This window comes from Pongo abelii, chromosome 6 (genome assembly GCF_028885655.2).
Source record: "Pongo abelii isolate AG06213 chromosome 6, NHGRI_mPonAbe1-v2.0_pri, whole genome shotgun sequence".
Classification (NCBI taxonomy): Eukaryota; Metazoa; Chordata; class Mammalia; order Primates; family Hominidae; genus Pongo; species Pongo abelii.
Window position 1 is genome coordinate 102,105,404 of NC_071991.2, and position 11,191 is coordinate 102,116,594.

At 45.9% G+C, this 11,191-nt stretch overlaps 1 protein-coding gene across 21 annotated transcripts in view; it reads right to left on the reverse strand.

Moving 5' to 3' along the window:
* Positions 1–10,968, reverse strand: part of SRPK2 (SRSF protein kinase 2) — a 292,913-nt gene extending 281,945 nt beyond the window's left edge. For 6 of the 21 annotated variants that reach the window (XR_008527545.2, XR_008527546.2, XR_008527544.2 and 3 more), the window contains exon 1: positions 10,751–10,968. Coding sequence is in view for 12 of the 21 variants with exons in the window: in XM_054560600.2 (XP_054416575.1) it covers positions 10,751–10,821 (71 nt within the window). In the remaining 9 variants the exon portion in view is untranslated. Of the gene's footprint in view, positions 1–303; positions 359–447; positions 632–897; positions 1,086–10,750 lie in introns of those variants that run through there. The other 15 variants (XR_008527540.2, XR_008527538.2, XR_008527539.2 and 12 more) reach the window with 8 other exon arrangements.
* Between the last annotated feature and the right edge of the window lie 223 nt (positions 10,969–11,191).

An 11,191-nucleotide genomic window follows, 5' to 3' on the forward strand; every position in this document is an offset into this window, starting at 1 on the left:
TGCGCACGCCCTGCCCGGCGCCTTCTCGCCGGCCTCCCGCCCGCCGGCCGGTGGCGACCCGGGGTGGGAGGGCGCGGGGTCGAGGCTCCGTGATGCTCGGGAACTGGCCGCGGCCCGCGCGCCCCTCCCCCGCCGCCGCCCCTCCCCCCGGGCCGCCCGCCGGGCGCAGGAGCCGAGCGCCAGCGTCCCGGGGGACCAGCCCGCCCGCCGGCCTGGGGACCCGGACAACTTTCCCCTGCGCGGCCGCGGGCGCCCCCGACGTGGCGGGGGTGGGGAACGGGGACAGGCGCAGCGTGGACTCACTTTTTCGGATGTTTCTCTCTTTTCGGCCTCCGCTTTCGGGCCTGAATGGCCAGCACTGGGGGAAGAGAAGACACACATTAACGGTCGGGCCGCCCGCCCGGGCCGGCCGCGTGGCGGGGAGAGGGCGCGCCGCAGGCCACTCACCTTTCCGGGAGCTCATTCCGACGCGGCGGAAGCGGGGCGGGGGGCTTCGCGGCGGCGACGCGGGCGCCGAGACGAGCTGGGCTGCAGCCTCCACTCGCTCCGCCGGCCGGGAGGAGACGAGAACCGCGCCTGCGCCGCCGCCGCCGCCGCTCCAGCAGGGACCCAGCAAGACCCGCCCCCGTCCGGCCCCGCCCCCGCCCCGCCCCCACCCGCCGGCCCCGGGGGTCGGGACCCCCGCGCCGCGCGCCCAGCGCCCCGCGCCCCCGCCCCACCCACCTGTGCAGAAGTGGCCGCAGCCCATGGCCGCGCTGGCCCTCGGCCTCCCCCACCCCAGCCCGCGGCTCGGGCCTCCGCCTCCTGCGCTCCTGCGGCTGGCCCAGGCCGCCCGCCTCTCCCGGGCACCGGACCCGCGGGACCCTCCCTCCCCGCCGCGGCCTCTCCCCTCCGCACCCCGGCCGGTCGCGCCGCCCGCTGCTCCATGCGCCCTTCCTTGGCCGGCGCCTCCGCGGGTCTCGCACCACCTCTCTTCCCGCGGCCTCTTCTCTCCCTTTGCTCCTCTACATCCTTGCATCCCCATGAGCGCCGCTTCCTCCTCTCCGGCAGGCGTGGAAAGGGCACACGACTAAAAGCTGGGAAACCTGGGTCCGCGATTAGTGGTGTGACCTTGGAGAAGTCATTTTCTCTCCCACCTCTACGTGCCCTCCAGGATTGCATGAGTTTAATGAAGGAAAAGATACAGATAGCATTCAAAGTAGGACAAAGGTTTTGCACATGAATTGAAACCCGGTTCCGTAAACACCAGGTGTATAACAATTCAAAACAACAATCACACAAAGTAGTTATTTTCTGCATCCTACAATGAGGAAACTGAGTCCCAACGAGGTTAAACCGTTTAACCAGCCAGGATCGAAATTCAGGCCTGGCCGTCAACAAACTCCACCTTATCAGGCTGCCTACAAAAGATGTGAATCAAGTTGATAGTGGCACAAAAAGATAACTGCAATGTTCTCTTATTTATGTAAATAATTACAATAGTTTTTGAAAGATACGCATTCTGACTATTAACTCCCTAATTGGTCACACAACTGTATCTTTAACTGACAAAGTGGCTTACTCTAAGGATGATAAATCAGACAGAACGGGAAACGCTGCTTGGATTTTGAAGAGCCCTTAACTTTTTATATTCAAAAATATCAAACCCTATAGAAAAGTTACAAGGAAAATATAATTAACAGCCAAATTAACCCATATTCACCAATTTTTAACATTCTGCCACATTTGCTATCCATGTGTCTGTGTGTATGGTTTATTTTGCTGAATCATTTGAGTTTTTGTAGACACTGTTACCCTTTATCCCTAAATATTTCAGTACATATCTACCAAGAATAAAGATAATCTCCCACATAATCAGAATTCCATGATCACTCCAAGAAACTCTCATACTAATACAATGTAATCATCTGTAACATACACGCCATATATATTCAATTTTGCAAAATATCCCAGTAATATCCCTTGTAGCTGATTTTCTTTTTTTCCCAGTTAGTCTACCATTAAGGATCATCCATTGCATTTAATTGTCATGTCTTTTTAAACACCTTTAGTCTAGAATCATTCTTGGTTTTGTGTTTTGGTTTTCTTTCTTTCTTTCTATGTATTTATTTATTTATTTTGAAATGGAGTCTCACTCTATCACCCAGGCTGGAGTGCAGTGGCGCAATCTCAGCTCACTGCAACCTCAGCCTCCCGGGTCCAAGCCATTCTCCTGCCTCAGTCTCCCGAGTAGCTGGGATTACAGGCATACACCACCACATCTAGTTAATTTTTGTATTTTTTTTTTTTTTTTTTTTTAAGTAGAGACAGGGTTTCACCCTATTGGCCAGGCTGGTCTCGAACTCCTGACCTCGGGTCATCCACCCACCTCAGCCTCCCAAAGTGCTAGGATTACAGGCCTGAGCCTCGGCACCCAGCCTTTTTTTGTTTTGTTTTGTTTTGTTTTGTTGTTTATAATATTGACTTTTTTGAAGAATCCACTTCCACCATTTTGCAGAATGTTCCTTGTTTTGGATTTGTCTGTTTCCCTATGGTTAGATTCAAGTTAATTTTGTTGGGTATACTATAGATGATGTTGTATTCATCTTAGTGCATCAAAATATGATGTCAGTTTGTTCCATTACTGGTGATGTTACAGTTAATTATTTCTCCAAGATACAGGTACCTTTTCCCTCTGTATTTAAGAAGTCTGTATGAAAAATGAGCAAAGGATTTGAAAGGACATTTCTCCAAAGACATACAAATGACCAAACTAGCATGTGACAAGAGAATTAACATCATTAGTTGTTAGGAAAATACAAAGCAAAACTATAATGAGCTACTACTTCACATCTACTAGGATGACTATAAAATTTATTTATTTATTTATTTATTTTTTTTTTTTTTTTTTGAGATGGAATTTCGCTCTTGTTGCCCAGGCTGGAGTGCAATGGCACGATCTCAGCTCACCGCAACCTCTGCCTCCCAGGTTCAAGCGATTCTCCTGCCTCAACCCTCCGAGTAGCTGGGATTACAGGCATGCACTACCACGCCTGGCTAATTTTGTATTTTTAGTAGAGATGGGGTTTCTCCATGTTGGTCAGGATGGTATCAAACTCCCGACCTCAGGTGATCCCCCTTCCTTGGCTTCCCAAAGTGCTGGGATTACAGGCATGAGCCACTGCGCCCGGCTAAAAATTTTTGTAATGGAAAATAAGGCCAAACGTGATGTCTCACAAGCGTAATCTCAGCATTTTGGGAGGCTGAGGCTGGAGGATCATCTGAGTCCAGGAGTTGGTGGCTGCAGTGAACTATGATTGCACCACTGCACTCCAGCCTGGGCAATAGAGTAAGACCCCATCTCAAAAAAAAATGTTAATGGAAAAAAATTGTTGGTGGGGATTTTAGAACCCTCATATGTTGGAAACATTGAAACCCTCCTACATTTCTGGTGGGAATGTAAAATGGTGCAGTTATTATGGAAACAGTCTGTTGGCTTCTCAGAAAGCTAATTATAGAATTAACAGCAATTCCACTCCTAGGTATATATGCACAAGGACTGAAAACAGATACTCAAACAAATCTTTGTACATGAGTGTTCATAGCAGCACTATCACAGCCAAAAGGTGGAAAAAACCTAAATGGTCATCTATAAATGAATGGATAAACAAATTGTGGTATATACATACACTGGAATATTTTTTTGGCCATAAAAAGAATTTAGTACTGACACATGCTACAATGTGGATGAACATCAAAAACATTATGCCAAATAAAAGCAGCCAGACACAAAATGTCACATATTGTATGATTCCATTTATATGAGATATCCAGAATAGGCAAATCTACAGAAAGCCGATTGGTGGTTGCCAGGAGTTGAGGGGTGGGAGAAGGAGGGAGCAACTGCTTAATGGGTACCAAGTTTTATTTTGGTGTGATGAAAATGTTTTGGTGCTAGATAGAGGTGGTGGTGGCACAACATTGCTAATAGACTAAAAGCCACTGAATTGTTCTCTTTAAAGTGGTTTCTTTCATCTAATGTGAATTTCACTTCAAAACAAAACAACAAAGTTACTTGTGTGGGGTGATACTTTGAAACTGTGTGAATATCTCTTCCCTGACAATATCTCAATGGGTTGGCATCCATTGATGATTCTTGCCTAAATCAAATATTACCACACTGGTTGTAGAACAGTGATTTTATAATCCTATCATTCCATCTATGTTAAGTGACACATTCTTTTTTCTTTTCTTTTTTTTTTTTTTTTTTTTTGAGATGGGCATCTTGCTCTGTTGCCCGGGCTGGAGTGCAGTGGTGTGATCTCAGCTCACTGTAACCTCCACCTCCCGGGTTCGAGTGATTTTCCCACCTCAGCCTCCCAAGTAGCTGGGACTACAGACGCACCCCATTTGTATTTTTAGTAGACACGAGTTTTCACCATGTTGGCCAGGCTGGTCTCAAACTCTTGGCCTCAAGTGATCCACCTGCCTCTGCCTCCCTAAGTGCTGGGATTACAGATGTGAACCACTATACCCAGACTTAAGTGATATTCTTTTTTTCTTTTTTTTTTGAGAGAGGGTCTTGCTCCGTCACCCAGGCTGTAGTGCAGTGGTGTGATCTCCGCTCATTGCAACCTCCACCTCCCAGGTTCAAACAATTCTCCTGCCTCAGCCTCCCAAGTAGCTGGGACTACAGGCATGCACCACCACACCCGGCTAATTTTTGTTTTTTTTTTTTTTTTTTTTTGGCGGCGGGGGGAAGGGAAGTCTCGCTCTGTTGCCCAGGCTGGAGTGCAGTGGCGTGATCTTGGCCTAACGCAACCTCCGCCTTCCAGGTTCAAGTGATTCTCCTGCCTCAGCCTCCCGAGTAGCTGGGATTACAGGCACCCGCCACCACTCCTGGCTAATTTTTTTGTATTTTTAGTAGAGACTAGGTTTCACCATGTTGGCCGGGCTGGTCTCAAACTCCTGACCTCAAGTGATCTGCCTGCCTCGGCTTCCCAAAGTGTTGGGATTGTAGGCTTGAGCCACTGCGTCCGGCCTAATTTTTGTATTTTTAGTGGAGATGGGGTTTCACCATGTTGGCCAGGCTGGTCTCAAACTCCTGACCTCCAGTGATCCGCCCACCTCGGCCTCCCAAACTGCTGGGATTAAAGGCGTGCACCACGGCATAAGGAGGAGCTTTTTTTTCTCTCTCTGGTTTTTTTTTTTTTTTTTTTTTTTTTTTTTGTCCCCTCCTGCTCCTCTGCCTTTTTTCTTTCTTTCTTTGTTTCTGGCTTGTTTTTTGTTTTTGGTATCAATATTGACAAAAATTACTGTCACTATTTTTTTGTTGTTTTCAGAGGACAGGGTCTCACTCTGGACATGAGCCACCACATTCAGCCTTTTTATTATTTTTAAAAAGGCTTTATTGAGATATAACTCACATATATACAATTCAGCCATTTTAAAATATAGAATTCAATGGTTTTTAGCATGTTCACAGCGTTGTGCAACCACTACCACAATCTAATTTTAAAACATTTCTGCGCCAGATGTGGTGGCTCTCATGTATAATTCCAGCACTTTGGGAGGCTAAAGTAGGAGGATCACTTGAGCCCAGGAGTTCAAGGTTAGGGAGGTTATAGTGAACTATGATCGCGCTGCTGCACTCCAACCTGAGCAATAGAGCAAGACACTGTCTCAAAAAAAAAAAAAAAAATTGTTCCCCCCAAAAAGAACTCCATACAGATTAGCAGACACTCCCCATTTCCTCCAACTTTCCCCTGCACTAGGCCTAGGCAGCCACTAATGTACTTCCTGTCTCTATAGGCTTGCCTGTTCTGGACAGTTCATGTAAATGGAATCATACAATATGTGGCCTTTTGTGGCCAGAGTCTTTCTTTTTTTTTTTGAGACGGAGCCTCGTTCTGTCGCCCAGGCTGGAGTGCAGTGGCATGATCTCGGCTCACTGCAACCTCCGCCTCCCGGGTTCAGGCGATTCTCCTGCCTCAGCCTCCCAGGTAGTTGCGACTACAGGCGCATACCACCACGCCCAGCTAATTTTTGTATTTTTAGTAGAGATGGGGTTTCACCATATTGGCCAGGAGGGTCTCAAACTCCTCACCTCATGATCCGCCCGCCTCGGCCTCCCAAAGTGCTAGGATTACAGGCGTGAGCCACGCGCCCGGCCAATTTGTGGCCAGAGTCTTTCACTTAGCCTAACATTAAAACCATTTCTGCTACTTAATTTCTGCATGACCTTGGGCAAGTTACTTAATTACAACATCTGGAAAGTGATAACAACATATACTAATACTAGTCCTCATAGGTCAGTTCGATAATCAAATAAGATAAATCTCCAATAATAGTCATTCTTAACAACAGTTGGGAGATACATTGCCAATCTGTTTGTTGGATTTTTGCATTCAATTTTCAACAAATACTTATCAAATACCTATTATGTAGCAAGCATTATTCTAGACACTGATTCTATAGCAGTGAACAAAGCACACAAAAATGTCCCTGCCCTCATGGAGCTTACATTCTACTGCCAGAAAACAGAAAATCAACAACATAAATATGCGAAATATATATTATGTTTACTAGATGGTGATCATTTTTATTTAAAAACAAAACAAAACAATCCGGCGCGGTGGCTTATGCCTGTAATCCCAGCACTTTGGGAGGCCAAGGTGGGCAGGACATGAGATTGGGAGATCGAGACCGACCATCCTGGCCAACAAGGTGAAACCCCATCTCTACTAAAAATACAAAAATTAGCTGGGCGTGGCGGCACATTTTGAAAGTCCAAAAAGCAAGAGGATTGCTTGAGCCCAAGAGTTCAAGACTAGCCTGGGGAACATAGTGAGACCCCCCCCACCTCTATCAACTAAAAAATAAATTTAAAAAAAAACTGAAAGCAAAAAAAATCAACAACCTGTTAGGAGTATGGTTCAAGAAGGCCTCACCGAGAAAGTAACACTGAATTAAAGAACTTAAAGCTGGCTGGGCACAGTGGCTCACGCCTGTAATCCCAGCACTTTGGGAGGCCGAGGCGGGCGAATCACCTGAGGTCAGGAGTTCCAGATCAGCCTGGACAACATGGTGAAACCCCGTCTCTACTAAAAATACAAAAATTAGCAGGGTGTGGTTGTGCACCCCTGTAATCCCAGCCACTCAGGAGGCTGAGGTGGGAGAATTCCTTGAACCTGGGAGGCAGAAGTTGCAGTAAGCCAAGATTGCGCCACTGCACATTCCAGCCTGGGCAACAGAGCAAGACTCTGTCTCATAAAAAAAAAAAAAAAAAGAACTTACAGCTATCTTGCCAGTCCTTTTTACTTCTATAAATTAGAAGAAAACTATCTTTGCAAACCAGATATTTATAAATTGCTTTGATTTTATTGAATTAAAGTATACCAAATTAATTATCAATTAGCTTTACACATACTATAGTGATGCTTTTTTAAAATTTTTTTTTGAGACACAGTTTCATTCTTGTTGCTCAGGCTGGAGTGCAATAACATGATCTCGGCTCAACGCAACCTCCGCCTCCCAGGTTCAAGCGATTCTCCTGCCTCAGCATTCCAAGTAGCTGGGATTACAGGCATGTGCCACCACACCTGGCTAATTATGTATTTTTAGTAGAGACGGGGTTTCTCCGTGTTGGACAGGCTGGTCTCGAACTCCAGACCTCTGGTGATCTGCCTGCCTCGACCTCTCAAAGTGCTGGGGTTACAGGTGTGAGCCACTGCGCCCGGCTAGTAGCTTTTAGAAAGAATGGTAAGTGGGGCACAGAGACGCTCACCTGTCCTGTCAGCTTCAGTCCAGTAGTTTGACTCCAGTAGTTGAGTCCAGCCTGAGCAATGAGACCATACATCTTAAAAAGATAAATGATAAATGATAGCCAGGCATGGTGGCTCATGCCTGTAATCCCAGCACTTTGGGAGGCCGAGGCAGGCAGATCACGAGGTCAGGAGATAGAGAACATCCTGGCTAACACGGCGAAATCTCATCTCTACTAAAAATACAAAAAATTAGCTGGGTGTGGTGGCAGGTGCCTGTAGTCCCAGCTACTTGGAAGGCTGAGGCAGGAGAATGGTGTGAACCTGGGAGGCAGAGCTTGCAGTGAGCTGAGATTGCGCCACTGCACTTCAGCCTGGGCGACAGAGCGACACTCCGTCTTGAAAGAAAGGGGGAGAGAGAGAGAGAGAGAGAGAGAAGAAGAAGAAAAAGAGGAGGAGGAGGAGGAGGAAGAAGGGGGGGAGGGGAGGGGCAGGGGAGAGGAGGGGGGAGAGGAGGGGGAGAGGAGGGGGGAGAGGAGGGGGAGAGGAGGGGGAGGGGAGGGGGAGGGGAGGGGGAGAAGGAAGAGGAGGAGGAGAGGAGAGGAAAGGGAGAGAGAGAAAGAAAGAGAAAGAGAAAGAGAGAGAGAAAGAAAGAAAGAGAGAAAGAGAAAGAGAGAGAGAAAGAGAGGGAGAGAAGAAGGAAGGGAGGAAGGAAGGAAGGGAAGGAAAGGAAGGAAGAGAATTATAAACCTAGTCTCTGTTGACTTTGAAATTAAGTATTTCTTCAGAAATGCATCACAATACAGAGTGACATTTTATTTTTTTATTTTTATTTTTAGTGGATGCTTTTTTTTATTATTGTTTTTACTTATTTTGTTTTTTTGAGATGGAGTTTCCTTCTTGTTGCCCAGGCTGGAGTGCAATGGCGTGATCTCAGCTCACTACAACTTCCGCCTCCTGGTTACAAGCAATTCTCCTGCCTCAGCTTCCCGAGTAGCTGGGACTACAGGTGCACGCCACCACACCCAGCTAATTTTTGTATTTTTAGTGGAGACGTGGTTTCACCATGTTGGCCAGGATGGTCTCGATCTTTTGACATCGTGATCCACCCGCCTTGGCCTACCTACCAAAGTGCTGGGATTACAGGCATGAGCCACCACATCCGGCCGCCTAGAGTGACTTTCTTTTTTTTTTTTTTTTTGAGATGGAGTCTCATTTTGATGCCCAGGCTGGAGTGCAGTGGCATGATCTCGCCTCACTGCAACCTCCGCCTCCCAGGTTCAAACAGTTCTCCTGCCTCAGCCTCCTGAGTAGCAGGGACTATAGGCACACGCCACCATGCCCGGGTAATTTTTGTATTTTTATTAGAGACAGGGTTTCACCATATTGGCGAGGCTGGTCTCGAACTCCTCACCTTGTTTTCTACCTGCCTCAGCCTCCCAAAGTGCTGGGATTACAGTCATGAGCCACCACACCTGGCCTAGAGTGACATTTTAAAGTAATTTTTTTTTTTTTTGGAGACTGAGTCTCACTCTATCACCCAGGCTGGAGTACAGTGGCACCATATGAGCTCACTACAACCTCCGCCTCATGGGTTCAAGAGATTCTCCTGCCTCAGCCTTCCGAGTAGCTGGGATTACAGGCACCTACCACCATGCCCTGCTAATTTTTTTTTGTATTTTTAGTAGAGATGAGGTTTCACCATGTTGGCCAGGCTGGTCTTGAACTCCTGACCTCAAGTGACCCACCCACCTCAGCCTCCTGAAGTGCTGGGATTACAGGTGTGAACCACCGCGCCCAACCGGTTTTAAAGGAATTTTTAAGATAAATAATGTAATGAGGATGGTTTAAACTTTTTTATTCGACCATATTTATTATTGCATAAATGAAATTAGTTATGTAAATATTATAATTAATAAGCGGAAGTATTAAATATTTATAAAACTGGATATATTTTGGTCTCCATAGCAGTCCAAAATAAGTGAAAAAGGCAGTACATACGTATTTTTCCCCAATCTGTTACAATGAAACTCAAAATGTCCACATAATATTAATTTTTCCCAAATGTAATAGAAAATGAAAAGAATATTGTAAAAGCAATTGGATTATAATATTTCCCAGTGGAGTCACTAAATCATGTTGCATCTTAGAAGGTATATTTAATATGTCATAGAATTGGAAAAAGACGGGAAGTCATATCACCCATCTTGGGGCCTTTAATGGATGAAAACCCAGCCTCCTTTTTTTTTTTTTGAGACGGCGTTTCGCTCTTGAAGCTCAGGCTGGAGGGCAATGGCGCAATCTCAGCTCCCTGGAACCTCCGCCTCCCAGGTTCAAGTGATTCTCCAGCCTCAGCCTCCCGAGTAGCTGGGATTACAGGCATATGCCACCACGCCTAGCTAATTTTTGTATTTTTAGTAGAGACTAAAATTTTAGGCTTTCACCATGTTGGCCAGGCTGGCCCAAGCCTCCTTTTAAAAGCACCTCCAAGGCTTTTAAATTCTTTAAAGTTTATTTATATCTAATCTGCCCATTCAATTATGAAGCTTAAACCTGTCTTTTGTTGTTTCACTATAGTGTACTTCTCAGTGGCAATAGCACCATCATAATAGTGTAACATAGAAGAGAGTGGCAAAGCCAGACTGCCAGAGTTCAAGGGCTAGTTCTGCCATTATTTACCTGGGTCAGCTTGAGCAAGTTAGTCTCTCTGTGCCTTAATTGCCTGATCTGCAAAATGTAGATAGTAATATTACCTACCCTATAAATTTGTTGTGAGGATTTAATGAGTTAGTTCCCATAAAATACTTGGAGAAGTACCTAAGCATGTCTGTTTGGAGGATTAAATGACTTAGTTCACATGCAACACTTAGAGAAGTATCTAAGCATTCAATAAATACTAGCTGATCATATATATGTGCCATGTTAAGCAATGTGTTATTTATCTATTGCTGTATAACAAATTTCTCCCAAATTTAGTAGCTTAAAAAAATAAACATTTCATAACTCACAGTTTTTGTGGCCCAGCAATTTGGGGGCAGTTTAGCTGGTGAGTCAAGATGTCACTTGAGGCTGCAGTCATCTGAAGGCTTGACGGAGGCCGAAAGACCTGTTACCAAGATAATTCACTTGCATAGCTGTTGCAGAGGCCTCATTTCCTCACTGCGTGGACCCCTTCATAGGACTGCTTGAGTGGCTGGCTTCCCCCAGAGTGAATGATCCAAGAGATAACAAGGGAGAAACTTCAATGCCTTTTATGACCTACCCTCAGAAGTCACAATCCATCATTTCTGCCACATTCTAATCATCAGAAATAAGTACAGCACATGCTTAAAGGAGGGGAATTAAGTCCCTTTCTGGAAGGGAGTATTATCAAAGAATGCTGGACATATTTTAAAATCACCACAAGGGGTCATTCCTTCTTTTCTTTAAATGCCTCTGATTTCAAGGGA